Source organism: Equus caballus, chromosome 22 (genome assembly GCF_041296265.1).
Source record: "Equus caballus isolate H_3958 breed thoroughbred chromosome 22, TB-T2T, whole genome shotgun sequence".
NCBI classification, from domain to species: Eukaryota; Metazoa; Chordata; class Mammalia; order Perissodactyla; family Equidae; genus Equus; species Equus caballus.
In genome coordinates this window covers 9281454-9298657 of record NC_091705.1, presented here as the reverse complement: position 1 = coordinate 9298657, position 17204 = coordinate 9281454, and the positions used below count along the sequence as shown (strand labels likewise).

General features: G+C 35.4%; 1 protein-coding gene across 8 annotated transcripts in view; it reads left to right on the top strand.

Moving 5' to 3' along the window:
• MACROD2 (mono-ADP ribosylhydrolase 2) overlaps positions 1–17204 on the top strand; it is a 1873143-nt gene that overhangs the window by 1788742 nt on the left and 67197 nt on the right. For all 8 annotated transcript variants that reach the window (XM_070247518.1, XM_023625930.2, XM_070247520.1 and 5 more), the window contains one exon: positions 6445–6522. In XM_070247518.1, the coding sequence (XP_070103619.1) occupies positions 6445–6522 (78 nt within the window). The remainder of the gene's footprint in view (positions 1–6444; positions 6523–17204) is intronic.

Below are 17204 nucleotides of genomic sequence, written 5' to 3'. Positions count from 1 at the left end.
CTAGGTGTGAGGAACAAATAGGTGTTAATAAGAAGCCATCCACATCTTTGAAACTCACGTAAAATGAGTAACTCCCGCAAAGGGTCCAAATGCTTATCTTAGTTTCCAAACATGTCCCTTTCCATCATTTGGGAAAAAAGACTTAAGTTGTGCTTCAACAGGGTGGGTTATGACGCAGTCCCGGGGACTGTAGGAATCCCTGGATCTCAGCAGGGTGAGGTGCTGGTTTCCCAGCCACACTCTCCCAGTGTCTGGCTGCAAACAACCTGAGCCCAGAACTCGAAGCATTTATGATCCTACAGGCAGACTGCTGTCTCAACGTCTCCGTGAGACAAAATTACTGAGAAGCAGTGGCCAGCCGCTGGGCTGTGACTCTACTCAGTTAGGGCCGAAAGGCCTAAAGGCCTCATCTTTTCCCCTAGTGGAAGAGTCCTCTCAGTAGTACAGTCACACAGACTTTTCATTATCAGATTGAATTAAACAACGGTGTAAATAAAACACTCGTATTCTCCCTAAGTTATAGATGAATGTTCTAATAGAATTCCAAGTCAGTTAACATCTAGAACCGTAGCTACTTTTCATGCCTGCAGCCTGATCAGACTGGTAGAAAAGTATTGTCAAGAGAGCCTGCGGTTCGTGGGTTAGCAAGAGAGGGAGGCAAGATCAGAAAGGAATCAGAAGGATGGAGGGCAAGGATAGCAGGTCACAGATGACTGAAAACAAGAGCAGATTTGCCTTTGTTTACATGGCCAAAGGGGAAACATTAACTTGATGGAAAGGGTAATTAAGCATTTCTTTTTCCATCCTGGTCCAGCTCGGCTTCATATCCAGCTGTTCTGTCTTACATTGTGATGATTCTTTGTTCAGTTTCTGAGTTAACGATGGCCAGTGTGGCATCAATGTCACATGGTACTACTTCTCCTGCTATTAACCTTTAGTTTATAAATAGACAGTAAAAATCTGACTGTGAACTGTCCAACTCAGGTATGCAGACAATGAGGGAAGCGTGGGAATGTTTACAGAGAAGTGTTGTCCAGAACAAAGAGATAATTTGAACAAATCAGCAGATTAGCACCATAAAGTATTTTAGAAGGATTATCTGGCTGAACACCCTCAATTCCTAGATGTAGAAACTGAGATTATGTGAAGTGAATGGATTTTCCTACATTAATGAAGTTTGTAGTTGTAAATCTAGAATCACAACCCCAACTAGTGCCCATCCTCTCATGACGGATTCTCTTATTTGCTTGTATTTTCAGTAACCTGCAGAAGACTATCACCTCCAGTGGAGGAATGAGTGGTTCATACAAATTTACTGTCTGGAATTTGGAATGTGCTTTTTTTTTACTTCACTTTTTTTGAGGTAACATTAGTTTATAACATCATATAAATTTGAGGTGTAGATCATTATATTTCAGCTTCTGATGGAATATGTTTTCTAATAGAAACAAAGTTAGTGGTACACAATGGTGGTTTTCCCAGCCATGTCTCAAAGACTGTTAGTACCCCGATTCCATATCTCTGGGGATGATCGGCCCCCTTTTAATAGGGGTTAATGATTGTATAATGAAGACAGATGACCAACCACAGCTCAATTGAGCCTCCCGATGCTCAGGGCAGTGTCCTGTCCTATGGACCCAGTTACTTTTCAGGTAAATATAGATCAGCCTTGTATATCCAGCTTCACCAGGACAAAGCACAGTTCATATCCTCACCATCTGAAAACTCTGGGACATATTACAGGATATATTTTTCCTATATAGTGGAATAGTCACTGCAAAGCTTCAATGAGACCATAATTGGCTGTGGAGACTCTAGTTTATTGTGGATAAGCAAACTCTTCAGATGGAGGAGAAACTACTTTATTCTAATTGCTTCACATAATAAACCAGTGATTCAAATGAGTAGGCCAAGAGAAATGTTTTGCTTGGTCTAAACAAATCAGTGTACAAGAATCAAAGGAAATCCAGGGGACTGTGTTTCTGTACAACTTTTGCGTCAAGCTAAGATCTTCATGTGTGGATATTTACATGTTACAGAGCAAGGAGATTTTACATGTAGGTGTTTGTGGATGGCATTTGTTTTGTTCAGACCCGTTAGACCTTTTACACCAAAATGACCTTCTGCCACTGTGCTAAATAGCAGTCGGGGCCCCTCTCTTACTAGATGGATTTTGTATACCTCCTGAATTGAAAATGTCTTCAAAGACAGTTAATGATCTGTTGAGTTTTAGACTTTATAGTAGCCTCTAATTTTGGTGCAAAGTGTTTTTTGCCAGCTGGATTTTCCTCCTCATTTATTAAACACATCTCTATAGTTTTTTGGCAATTTCCTTGAGTCCGATCTACCTTAAGAGTTCAAGAATTGCCGTCATTGATGAATCCACAGAGTAGGCATCAAGTTCTATAGCTCATTCCTCAATAACAGTCCTAGAAATCTTTTGTAAAATGGCAGTCTCACTGGCATTAGGGTATACATGTCTATAGTCATTTTTACCCTTGTTGGGGTTGTGAGTCCCTATAAGAATATAATGGAAACTATCTCCTCCCAGACAAATAAACATATGAATATATGCACACATTTTGCATATCATTTAAAAAGGGTTTGTGGACCCCTAGGGTATATTCAGGGATCTCCTAGGGTTAAAAACTTTTGTTTTAAAGGGACATCTTTGAAAGGCATAGCATTTATTTTGATTTATAGTTTAGATATATTTATTAAAATTCAATGTTTTTATCATTTCTCATCACAGCTTAAATCTATACATGTGCTATACTGTGTGGACATGTGTTGTTGACTACATTAAAAATGATCCACTTTTTAGAATTTCTGTTCTATTTTTTTAATTTTAATCTATTTAAAATATTCTTTTAAACCTTTTTCAACTTCCTAAATGAGGAGATTTTTTATGAAAACATTTCTTTTTTATTCTTGCTAATCTTAAAAGATAATCTATCTTTAGAACTTTGGCTTGAATGTTTGATGTGATATTTGCATTTGAAAAAATTCTCTAATAGGACATTGACCTTAAAGATTTTGAAAGTCAGAATCTACATATAAATTTAATTCTAGTCCTCTGCTATTCAAATAACACTGACTGACTCTCAGAATTAGGTGAGAACTCTTTTGCTTTTTTTATGCTTTCTTTTTTTGTGAGGAAGATTGGCCCTGAGCTAACATCAGTTGCCAATCTTCCCCCTTTTTTTTTTCTCCCCAAAGCCCCAGTACATAGTTGTATGTCCTAGTTGTAAGTCCTTCTAGTTTTTCTATGTGGGATGCCACCACAGCATGGCTTGATGAGCCATGTATAGGTCCGCGCCCAGGATCTGAGCCAGTGAACCCTGGGCCACTGAAGTGGAGCGTACGAACTTAACCACTATGCCACGAGGCTGGCCCCAACTCTTCTACATTTTTTTGAACATTACCAAATCATAAGGTTTAGAATTAAACAAAATGTGAATCCATGGTGCAGCAAGAATTTAGTATATACAACTACATTTTTCATGGCAGTTTTTAGAACTGACAGAAAAAATAAGCTCTTTTAGTGACCTTATATACTAAATATATTATCTCTCTTTCTCATTACGAATAATGATTTTATATACATATATGGTGCAGCTTTCATCACCTCCTAAGCAGAAAAGCTCCACTGTCATTTCAAACCCACAACTAAGGGTAATGTAATAGGACCCATGATTTAAAGCATTCAGGATCAAATCCAGTCTTGCTTAGGTTCATGAGACTGGAAATTCAAATAGCCTTTTTAATAGAGAAACTACAATAGAAATTTTACACAGCCACCTGGTTATGTGTGGATGCTATCATGAGTTTATATTTTTTATCCTGCTTTATTGCTGTATGTAGAGGTGGAACATTTCTGGAGAAGAAGCTCACATACAAGACAAAATGAGCTTGTGGTTTTGATGATGGGGCATGTTGATACAAAATCCTTATCATCACATAAAGATGTGTATTTGTGTACACGTAGAATATACTCAAATATAATATTTCTAGGATGCACAGTCTTTCATAAATTTTATTTCTGAAATCAAGACACATTCTTAGGATTGATAGTGTGTTATAGTTAATTTGGTAGCATTTTTTTCTAATCCTACACAAAATAATAGTGCAAATAATAATCGATGGTGTCTTGAGTTCAGTGAAATACATTATATATAGTTTAGGACACATAAGATCAGAGGCACCTGAGCAATGTTAAAACAACTCCCCCAAGGAAACTGAAATTAAAAGGTCAATTAATTTGCTAAAGAAACAAATATAGGTGATAAAACAGGTACATTCTAGAGATTAATTTTTCAAATACTTTCACCCATCTTATGTGAATCATTAGACCATAAACTTTTAAACTCAATGCAAATCATTATTTAAAAGACATTTCTTATGTAATATTTGGTGTGTGAAACATAATGTTTATGTAAGTTTAGAAAACATAATGAGTTATTGTTGAGTGTAAATGAACAAATTTTAACTACATGCAAAATCTCGGATAATCTTAAAACATTAAGGTTGACAGAAATGAGCTTTGCCCAAGATAACATATCAAATAATGCCATTTTCTATAAACAAACTAACAAAAATACTAAAACACTTTCAAAATTAAAAGTTAGCCTGATTTGTGTGGTAGCTTTTTCAATCTTTGCTCATTTTCAGTGTTAAGGTGGAAAAAAGTATTCAAAGGATTTTTTTTTATCCACATGTTAGAGCCAAAATTAAAAAGGCATATTTTAATGGGAGCTAGTTTAAAACAGTTTGACATGAGTGAGATAACAGTTTGGAAAATGTGTCTATGATCAATTTTGCTTCCAAATTTGGGTGTTGAAACTTATTGTCAGTCTCAGGAAGAAATAAGAAGTTGTGCAGATAATTAAACATTTGCCTTGGGGGAATTATTTGCAGTTAATTAAAACCATACACTTTGGGTGTATACTTGCTTCGCTGGTTATTAAATTTGAATCATATGTTAACTACCCAGGTTTCTCACTTGTCCATCAAACGTTGCTTGTGGCAGTTTCAAGAAACAAACTTTCTCATAATATTCCAAACCATATTGTTTAAGGCTATCTTCTAGTCTGAGAAGGAAGAGAGGGAAGACGGAAAAGGAAACAAAGAAAGAATAACATGTTAGACTCCATTTGATTCATTCTGTTAGGGAATCTGTTAAAACTCAACTGAGTGATACTAACTCAGTAGAGAACCTATCTGTAAGTAATAACAAGTGTCGATCCACCATCCCCAGCTTTCTCCACAGCCACATGCATCCAATATTAGCTCATGGCACCAGAGGGGAAGGGGTTGGGGGGAGAGAAAAAGGGGTAAATGGGCACATACATATGGTGATGGATAAAAACCAGACTATTGATGGTGAACACTATGGAGTCTATACAGAAACTGAAATATAATAATGTACACTTGAAATTTACGCAATGTTATAAGCCAATATGACCTCAATAAAATAATTTTTAGAAAAGGATTAGCTTATGGCTTTTGGATATCTTTCACTTATGACCCTTTTAGCTGCGTGAAAAATATCATAGAGGTTACTGGATTGTAACCTCCATAAGGACAGATATTTGGTGCTCTGTTTACTATTGACTCTCTAGCATCAAGAACAGCGTCTGGCATACAGTTGACCCTTAAAAAATATTTGTGGAATGAATTAAAGAACCTATTTTCTGTCTTTCTGCTGACCCACTCACATGCTCTTTCCAATGACTTTTAAAGAGCCTCCAGAGAGGCCTCAAACATCCAACAAGGGACCCTTTCTTGCTTTGCAAGAGTCCATTGTCACTGAAATTCTTTTAGCTACGTTATTTCCTGTAAAGTATACCATATGACAAAAAAAAGATGACCTTGTGCTGATTCCACGTTTAAACATGCTATATGAGGTAGCGGATGAAATTGCACAGAACAGAAGGCTTGCATGCCCCTTTTGCTATTGTTCTACTGGTATGGTTCCTGAGGAAGACAAACTTAATTACCGCTGGATCTCAAAGATCTGCATCTGGCTCTTTCAAGGACTCCAGGCTCCCATATATGAACAACTACAGTAATGGAAGCATTAAGAACATTAAAATTAGCTATTCCTTTAATCTTCTCTATTTTGCCTTCCTTTCATATCCTTTTGCACAATTCTCCTAAGACTTTCACAAATGCATAAAATCTTCTTATATTTTCTTGTTTGTTGCAAAAAGATGTCTCAACCAAATCTCTATCATCTTTACCTTGTAAACTTCGTGCAGATAGCTTATGTAGTATTTTAAGAAAATCTAACTTATTGATTCAAGTATTAAAGTATTTTAATGGTATTCTTAAAAAATAGTAAGTTCTGTCCCCCAAACATAAATCTATCATGTTAGTTCTGGAAGCTACTCTATTTCATGATTAAAAATGCTTACTAGAGGTTTTGTTTGTTTGTTGTGTCAGATTCTGCAAAGGATGACAATATTACAAAAGACAATGAAGTAACAGATCATTCTATGTGTGACCAAGATCAACCCAATGGTAAGTTGTGAGATCTTTCTCCAGTTTTTATTCTGCTAAGAAATATTATATTTTTAAAAACTCAGATTTTAGTTTTTCTGGCAAAATACTGAATCTGGTACTACTTTATTAGAGCTGAATACTATCGGTAGCTACCACATTCAGAAAGGACATTTGCTCTCTACAATTATCATCATTCATTATTTTTTGTACCAGGCTGGCTTCATTTATTTTTGTTACCTGCCTGAACTCTACAGGCATTGGGTTTGCAACTACTGAAATGAAGATATGATAACAAGGAGAATAAATGTGAGACATATACAGAATAGATCCAGGAGATTAAATCTACATATCCTTGGATACCAATAAAAGACAATAGAACAAACAGAAATGAAGCAATCTTTAGAAAAAGAGCAGAAAAAAGTTTTCCTAATGCAAACCAGTTCCTCCACCCCAAACATGAGAGTACACATTATATTTATAGGCAAAGATAATAAACGCTCAAATGGGAACAGAAGCCTGCAAAGCCTCATGGAATTTCTAAAGATCAGTGATAAAGAAAAGCTTTTAAAGCATAGAGGAAAGTCAAAGTTAGGTTACAAACAAAATCACCAAAATCAGATTAGCCTTAGCCTTCTTCTCCCACAACTTTACTAGAAGAAAATGAAGTAACATTTCCAGGCTCTAAAGGACACAGTTTCTATATTTAGTAAAGTTATTATTCATGCATGAGGTCAAGAGTAATATTTTCTCAGGAATACAAAGATTAAGAAAATATGCCACCCCGTATTCTTTCTGAATAACGTAACAGAAGGCCTGTGCAAAAAACAATATGTATAGAAAGGAAGGAAAAATTCAAGACTGAGAAAAGCACAGTTGCAAAAGACTATATAGTAAGAGACTCATTAAATGTATGAAAACGTCAAAATAATTGTTTCAAAATTAGTATCAACATATCTCACATAAATGTTTGCTTTTACCTTTGAAAATTATAGTATATGTTGTTTAAAAATGAGAAAGAAAAAGCAGTCACTTCTGCTCTCAGTAATGAAAGTCTAAATAATGTAGACCGTTGCTCCCACTGAAGACAACTAGACAACCTAGACAAAAAACAAAACAAAACAAAAACAGCTACATATATATGTACGGAGGGAGAATGTCTACTTAAAGTTGTCAGAGAGCAACAAGATAGAGAATTGTCAGCATAGATTATGGGAGAAAATGGATATCCAGAGATGTGAGCTCAGAATTGAAACTGTTCTTATCTTAGTGCATTTGCTGATTCTGTAAAAGGTGTCTTGAGTCCCATTGCTCAAAAGGACAAAGAACTCTGGTAAACCCCCTGTGTTTTGGGTTGAAACTCCAGATATGTACCCTAACCCTAACCCTAACCCTAACCCTAGCAGGAAGAATGAATCAGCAGATCAGCCTTCTAAAAGACTGCTGCCCAACTCTGAATCATCTCCATCCTCCAACTAAATTAAGACCAACCCAGATTGTTAGTCCCTCTAGGCACCTGAAAAAAACACATGTAAAATATTTACTAGATGAACAAAAAAGAGTGTTGTAGGTTTCAAACCATTTACCTAAAGAATTTGTTAAATATAATGTCCAGCACACACATACAAAAAATAGCCAGAAAAAATGAAACAAGGTAACACGAAAGCAGTCAAGAAAAGCAAGCCCATTTGGGCTTAAAATATTAGACTTATAAACGCAAAGTATAAAATAATTATGCTGACTATGTGTAAGGAGATAAAGGCAAGATTGAAAATTTTAGCTGAGAACTAGAAATTCAAAACAAAAAAAGAAAAAGAAAACATGAAAAGAAAGTCTAGAAGTAAAAGATACCACAACTGAAATGAAGATTTCAGTAAGTGGATTTGTAGTTTAACAGCATATTAGATACAGATGAAAAAGAATTTGTGAACTAGCATTTAGGTCAGAAGAATATATCCAGAATAAAAACAGTAGAGGAAGAAAGGATGGCAAACATTAAAGAAAAGGAAAAGATGGAGGATAAAATGACAATGTCTATCACATATGTAATTTGGAGTCCCAGACAGAAAGGAGAGAGGGAATTGTGCAGAAGCAAATCTGAAGAAAGCATGATGAGAAATTTCCTACATTGAAAGACATCAAGCCACATGTTCTAAAAGCCCCTTGACCGCCAAGCAAAATAAATCCACAAGTAGGCCCATCATAATAAAATTGCTGAAATCCAATAAACAGAATATCCAAAAAGCAATCTTCAAACAAACCATTGGATGGATAGCTGACTTTTCAATAGATATAATGGAAATAAAAAGACAATATGACAGAATAGCTGCCAATCAAGAATTCTAAACCCAGGGAAAATGTATGTTTCAAGAATAGAGGTTAATTAAGGACATGTCAGACCCAAAAAGGAAAGGAAAGTTCATCACCAGAGAATTCTGATGTTCTTCAGATAGGAGCAAATTGATCTCAGATAGAAGGTCAAAGATAAAGAAGGAATTAAAAGCAAGGTAAATGGTAAGTATTGGATAAGTCTAAATGAATATTGATGGTACAAACCAATAATGATGATAATAATAATTTTTTACGGGAGTTAAGATATACATAGAACTAAAACATACCACAGTAATGGCATTTATTGGAATGAGGTAAACTAAAGTGTTCTAATGTTTTTCCATTGTCATGGAGAGTAAATGTATGAATTCATATTAAAATTTGCTAAGTCTCAATAATACCTGAGAGTCAAGAAATTATGTTTCCCTGTAGTTACCCCAACTAACTGCCTGAAGAGACTCCCAGGCCACAGTGCAGAGAGGAAGAACTCAGGCAGAGCCCAGCAGACTCTTTGAGTTGGAGAGACAGAGCTGAGAGTCTTGGGAGGCCAGGGTGTCTGCTGTTTACAGGGCAGAGTACTGGAGAGGAGAGAGCTCCACAGAGTGAACACTCTAGACAGCCACAGAGGAAATCCCTCAAGTCTTCTACTAAGCACTAATCAGTTCATGCATGGGGAAAAATTGACCAAGGCTGGGTAAAGAACACTAAAGGATTTGAGGGAATGATACCTGGAACTTACACAAGGCTGGACGAAGTACCTGTTCCCACCAGCCAGACTGGAAAACCTAAAAAATTATAGAGGGCTTAGAAGGGTTTGCCTCAGTAATGGAGCAAAACTGACGATATACTAAATGCTGCTCTTGTCCTCCCTAATATAACATAAAAGCAAGACTTGAAAGGATCAAACTGTTTCTGAGTAATTTAACTGCATCCCAGAATGAAGCTCAAGAATATCATAGGAAAATAAATGTATCTCATGTCCAACAAAGTAAAATCAATAAAATTACCAGGCATGCAAAGAAGTATTGGAAAACAAATCTCCATGCATCTCTAGTGTTTCTGCACACTTTATGAGCAGAGGCATTGCCTGTCTTTGTTTTGGTCAACATTTTCAAGGCTGTTTGTATGGCGAACAATCTTGGAAGACAGAGAAAGTGTCTCCCTTTGGAGCAAAGAGCAGTCTTGCTTACAGCCTTGGAAGATAGGAATGGTGCCTCCCTCCAGATCAAAGAGTAGGCATGCTTACTGTTCATTAAAAAAGCTTCAGATTCTCTAAGCTCAAGTTTCCTCCCCTATAATACAACCCACTGATACGGGTGATACCTGTATCACCTGGTCACCCTGTGAGAATTAGGGCTCAGGAAAGAGTACAAATACTCTGGCTACTGCTATTGTCTGAATAATAAACTGTTCTTTATCTCTGACCTGGAGGCTTAATGTCTTCTGTCAGCATCCAAGGAATTGTGGGTAGCTAACTTGTTAATCTGCAAGTAGGATAAAATCTCAGACCCTTTCCAATTCTTGACAAGAAGTAGGAAAGTATGACCTATAGGAGAAGAAAAATCAATTAATAGGAATTGATGCAGAAATGCACAGATGGTATAATTAATATGAAAGGCCATGTTAAAAGTCATTATAACTGTATTCCACATCTTCTAGAAGCTAAAGGAAGGATTGTCCATGTTAATTAGAGACATTGAAGATATAAAAAGACCCAAATTCAATGTCTAGAGATGAAAAACAAGAGCATCTGAGATGAAAATTACACTTGCTGGGAATGATGGCAGATTAGACTCTGCAGAAGAAAAGATTAGTGAATTTGACAATGTGGCAATAGATACTACCCAAATTGAAACACAGAGAGAATAAATGATTGAAGAAAATGAAGAGAGCATCAATGATGAGCTACGGAACAACTCCAAAGGTGATTCCAATTCCAATATACATGAATTGGAGTCTCTGGAGACAGGCATGGGAGCAGGAGACAGAAAAAATATTTGAAGTAAAAATGGATGAAATTTTTCAGAAATTTGATGGAAACTATGAACCCACATATCCAAGAGTTCTATGGCCCCAAGCACAAGAAACATCAAAAAAATTACACCTATGTACATCACAATTAATTTACTCAGCACCAGTGATAAAGAGAAAAATCTCAAAAACAATCAGAGGAAAAAGACACGTTACACACAGATATAAACATGAAGCAGACCTCTCATTGAAAACTACAAACCACAATTACAAGCTAAAATACAAATGAACCTCACAAGCATAATGTTAAACTAAACAAGGTTAAAAAGCATATATATTGTACAATTTCATTTATAAGTTCAAAAAGCAGGAAAAAAGTAACTATAATGTTTAGAAAGGCATGTTTAAGTGGTAAAACGATAAAGAAAATCTAGGTAGTGATGACTATGACAGCCAGGGTGTTGATTAAACTCTGGTGACTGGGGAAGAGGTACTGATGGGGCTATGAGCTTCTGGCTGTCATAAGCATATACAGTTTTTCTATTTGCTTTTAGTTATTTAATTGAGCTCTCTATATTGTTTGTGTGCTTTCCTGTATGCATGTTGCATTGTAATAGAATATTTAAAAGAGGAAGGAAGAAAAGGAAGAAATAAAAAAGGAAATGAGGAGACAGAAAAGAAAGGAAGTATCAACGGCAGAGTTTATAAAACAAAGATTATGGTCGGGGCAGGGAGAGTTGCACACAATGCTGACTGCAGTAAAGATAATCAAAAACCGGAGATCCGACTCTGCTGTGGGTTCTGACAATATACGTTCAGTTTCAGAATAACAGAAAACTTTTATGATTATCACAAATAGAATTAAATCACAATAGAATTAAAAGAAGGCGTCTTACTTTCTAAGTTTCCCCAAAAGATCATACCAAACATAAGGGTATATTCAGTAATACAAATAATAATAAACAAATAGCAGTGTAACAGAAACACAATATATCAAATAAGATGACAGAAACACAGGCAAATAGCTATGAGAGTAAGTGTAGTTAGGTTATTTATTAAGTGTGAGAAATACTCAGGTTGAATTAATTTCAATAAAATAGTAAAAGTGTAAAGTGTAAAGTTAGAAAAAGGTATATTTGGGAAAGGAACAACAAAAGAAAACATGAAAAACTACTTTAGAATCTATCCAGTTAGAATTCTAGCATAAAGTCTCAAGTGAGAAAGAGTTGGTCATTTTATATCAATAAAAATTGAAATCCATGATTAAATATAGTAATGATGGGTTTTCATGTGTCAGATGATATGGCAAGATACAATATGAATAAAATCCTATTGGAAATGCAATGGGGAATTCATAGATTTAATATTATCAGTCAATGACAGAATAAATAGGCTGAAAATGACATGGAATCTTTGAAAAATGTGATTAACAGTGTAGTCCTATTGTAGGAATGGACAGGCTGATCAATGAAACCAAATAAAGAGTTTAGAAACAGACTCAAGTAGATCTGGGATTTCAGTGTATATTCAGGTTGACATTTCAAAGACAGATGACTCAATAAATGGCATTAAGACAGCTAGTTGGCCATTTGGAAAAATAAGCTGAATTTCAATCTCATTCCTAATACCAACTTAACTTCCAGAAGGAGCAAGGAAGAAACATAGAAATGAAACTATAAAAATACTAGACTAAAAGAACTAAAGTGTATTTTTTAAAATTTTAAAATAAGGACTGCTTTTTGAGCTTGAATGCATATGCACAGATACATGATTGTACACATGTATGTTATAAAGTACACACAAACATATACATCCGCAATATGTGTGTACATATGTCATTATATGTCATAAAGAGGGAAATGGCTACAGCTGAATATATAGATTTTGACATGATAAATAACGTTATAATCAGATTCTAAAGAAAAACTACTAGAAAAAATATCCTCAGCCTAACTCACAAAGAATTAAGTTTTTTATTACAAAAAACACAATTCATAAACAAATAAGAAAAAAAAACAAACAACGCAAGAGGAAAATGGGCAAAGGACTCAATTATAATTTAAAAAAGAAGAAATACAGTCATTATAAATATGCAGAAATGACCTATTTCTTCATTACTTAAGGAAATGCAAATAAAACATGATTTCGGTGTCTTCTTTTGAATATCAGATGTTGAAGTAGGATTGAAAATGCACAGAATTGGTATGAATAGGGTATCCAAATATGCTCACACATCATTGGAGGGAGACTAAAGGGCATGACCTACTCCTCAGCAATTTTGACAAAATCTAACAAAAGATAAACTGTTCATACTTTGATCCAAGATTTATACGGTAGGAATTTATCTTTAAAGTAACCCCCACTAAGAGTATAGAGTGAGTTATTTACAAAAATCTTTGTGATACTGCGTTTAATGGCAAAAAAAAAGAGAGGAACCATCCAAAAGTTTGTCATAACATGGAATATAATGCATCTTTTAGAAATAAGACTCCTGAAGAAATTCTAATGGCAGCATAAGATGCTTATAAAAATATAAACTAAAAAAGCAAGAATGAAGGGAAAATTCATTTTGATCCCAGGAGAGAGGATATATTCAGACACATACATAAAGATACACACATACACACACACACACGTGTGTGTATATATATATATATACAGATACATATATTTCTGTACACATATACATATATTACAAACAAATGGATACACACACAGGAGAAAGATAGCAGTTTATAATATTAACAGTGGCAATCCCTTAGTTGTAAAAGTATCCATGATTCTCAATACTTGAACGTATTTTTTAGTGTTTCTGTAAGGAAATTGCTTCTCTTTTGTAACTACAGAAAAATAGTAATTTTATAAATAACTTCCATTACGAGAGTAGGTTGTATTGACCCTAGGCGAAAACTAAGGATGAGTAAAAGAAATTCACACTTATCTAGGTTTAACTTTTGCTCTTATTCTGGGGTACTTTTAGACATGGTAAAAAGTAGCAGCAATCACATTCCAAATTTAACAAAAGAATACAATTTCTAATCTTCATGACAAGCATCAAAGAAACAAAATCTTTGTTCATATCAGATTTGGACATCTGATAATCTGCAAACAATAAAACTATATTGTGGTTGCTATTGTTGAAAAACAGTCCATTTACAAAGTGAGTTTAGGTTCATTCTCTAGAAATGTTTAATTCCAAACTGACGTTCCTAGACCAATTTTTATGCAAATTAATTAGAGCATTAGCTTGAGCCAAACTTAATTACCAGGGCTCCAAGAAGCAATCAGGTGATCTATTTCTAAAGAAAAGCGAACGGATTTTTGGATTATGTGTTCTAATGGTTCCCTCCCATTAGTATGGATGATTGAATTCACTGTATAAAATATATATATATAAACTGTGGGACCCTTTCTGTTCTTTTGTTTCCTCTGCCAAGAGGGATTAGGGCAGAGGATAGTGCATGGAATTCAACTAGACTGAATGCAGAGAGGCAAACATAAAGATTGCCCCCATGGGGTCAAGAAAGCAAGATGGAATGTGGAATGTCTAAGTGCACTGAAAAGAAAGGCAGATGGGCTGGAGACCCCTGAGTCATGATTAACACAAAGCAGGCCTGGGTGCAGGGCAAGGAGCCCACACATACCTCCTCTGTGTAATAGGCCAAATCCTGGCTTGGCTCAGGAATGAGCACATACGATTATTCTTGGATTTCAAAACTGTGCACCTCATTTCTTTCCCCATTTTTTACTAACTTTATTTCAGAAAATTAGAAAGAAGAAAATATATGTATTTCCATTTCAAGGAAAGATTGCCAAAATATGTAAAGCACACAAGTTAAACAGATCAAGAGTTGAGATACATGGAAAAGGCAGGGGAGAGAAATACTCCAAAAATGCTTTGCAATCTACTTTCATCCTCAAAATGAAGCGCCAGACCCTACTAGTCACAAATAATACACAAAGAAAATCCCTAGTATTCATCAACAGCCTTAGGCTGCCAATTCAGGCAGTCTCACCTTATCAGCAGTGCCCTTGGCCCCTTGGATTATGATCTTCCTGTTCCTGATTGAATTCCTCTGAAAATGTGTCAAGTGGAGCACTGGACTGGAGACAGAAGAACACGAAGTGGCTGCTCCTATCCTTCAGGTGCTCTACTCCTTCCCTTCGTTGTACAGACAAAGCAAATCACAAATTCTGAGTTAAAGGTCCCAGCGACAACCTGGGAGTAGATGTGATGGTCAGTTCCCATATCAACAGTGAGAGAAGGAGGCTGACTCAGTGAACAGTGAAGCTTCCCTCTCAACACCATGCTCCCAACAAACAAACGTCAGTGGTGACTGGGAACTTTACCAGCAGACATATCCTCAGATAATGCCAAAGACAGAGGGAATCTAAGATGTTATCTAGTTTTTCAGCCCTTTTTTAAAATCGATAGTGAAACTGAAGCGCAAAGAGATGTGATTTTCCTAAAACATTCAGTTCTTCTTCCAGGGTTCTTTGCAATAAATATTGTATTTGAAGTGTTTAGTAGTCTAAGGCACTTACCTTGTTGCTAAAGGGTGAAACAGGAAGTAAGTTACATTCCCTGATTACTTTTTACAGACAGCACTGTAATAAAGGGCCAATTAGGGCTGGCCAGGTGGTGCAGCAGTTAAGTTCTCATGTTCTGCTTCTGTGGCCTGGGATTCACCGGTTGAGATCCTGGCTGTGGACGTACACACTGCTTGTCAAGCCATGCTGTGGCAGGTGTCCCGAATACAAAGTAGAGGAAGATGGGCATGTTAGCTCAGGGCCAGTCTTCCTCAGCAAAAAAGAGGAGGATTGGCAGCAGATGTTAGCTCAGGGCTAATCTTCCTCAAAAAATAAATAAATAAAATAAAGGGCCAATTAAGTAGACATTTATTGACTACTCTTTATTAGTAGGTGCTGGAAAGGGAAATATGAATAAAACACAATTTCTATCTTCAAAGTGCTTATAACTTAGTAAGAGAGACAAAGACAGATACAACTATGTTTCAGTGTGGTAAGGAGAATAATACACAGATGAATGAACAAAGGAACTCAGTAAGCAAAGATGTGAAAATAAATCACTCCTGCCTAGTGACTCAGAGACTGTTAATAAAAAAGGTAAATTGATGGCTTAGCTTTGACAGATGAGAAGAATTTTACCAGGTAGAAATGGGGAAAAGGAATGTCACCAGTGAGAACACATGCTAACAAAGACAAGAAATAAAGTAATGTGTTTAGAAAATGTTTAGTAGGTTGGGATATAGAGAGAATATGGAATGGTAGGTGATTTGGCCAACAAACAAAAAAGCAGACATTGAAGAAGAAAGTTACTCAACTGTTTAATTTCTCAAGTGTTTTCTAGAGTTAAGTAGCATAGACACTGAGAAAAAGTAATGGGTTAGATACACAAACACATACACACACACACATTTTAGCTAGAAATTTTTCTTCTGTGATATCACTGAAAGTGTTTTTTCTCTATATTTTAAATTTTCATAATAATTATTAAATTATAGAATATGCAATTGTACAAGTATAAATATAAATGCTGTTTAGTGAAACAAAAATCCTATAAACTAAAATCTCACCTACTGTTCCAAGATAGTCAATGATAACACCTAAGGTGTTCTAGTTTTTGTCCCTGCTGATACAAATATGTATAAGGGCACGTGTGATATGCATGTAGTTACAAAAAATGAAATTGTATTCTACCTTCTACAATCTTTTTAAACCTTATAATATGTTATTTAATGGTTGCCATCACATAGATAAAAGCTGCTGCTTAGACTTCCTGTAATCATTAGATTAGAAATTCTATTGCTATTTTCTGTCCTCTGTATCTATCACCTTTTCATGTTTCATTTTGCTCACCACCTTTGCTTTCTAAGTGAACAAGTTAAGAGTTTGATCTCTAAAACATTAATTTGTTAATCTATAGTATATATTATCTTTTAGGGCATCCATTACAGATGTTAAGACTGTCATTACATTTTTAGGATTGAAGATTTTTCTTATTGTCTTAGTCAATTTCCTCTTCATTCAGTCCATCTTTTCATTTCCTTATTCATCAGTTCTTCCATTTCATTGTAAACACCAAGACATTTTCTATATTTTTTCTTTTTCTAAATATATCTTTAACAAAAATATTTTTCTCTTAGTATTATTCTCCTCTTGTATTATGTTTCAATTTTTAAGTGCCCTGTTTGCTGTTGGATAGCTAAAAATCGCTGTCCAGGCAAGATGTTTGCCAGGAGATACAGTGAGAATATTCCTTCTACTTTCCATGTGACAGAATCCTTCTCTCTATCCAGCCATTCTGGTATTCATCCAGTATTTGTCGAGAGGAGAACTAGAATGCAAAACCTGTGGCTTTACTTTTATCAGAAATGGGA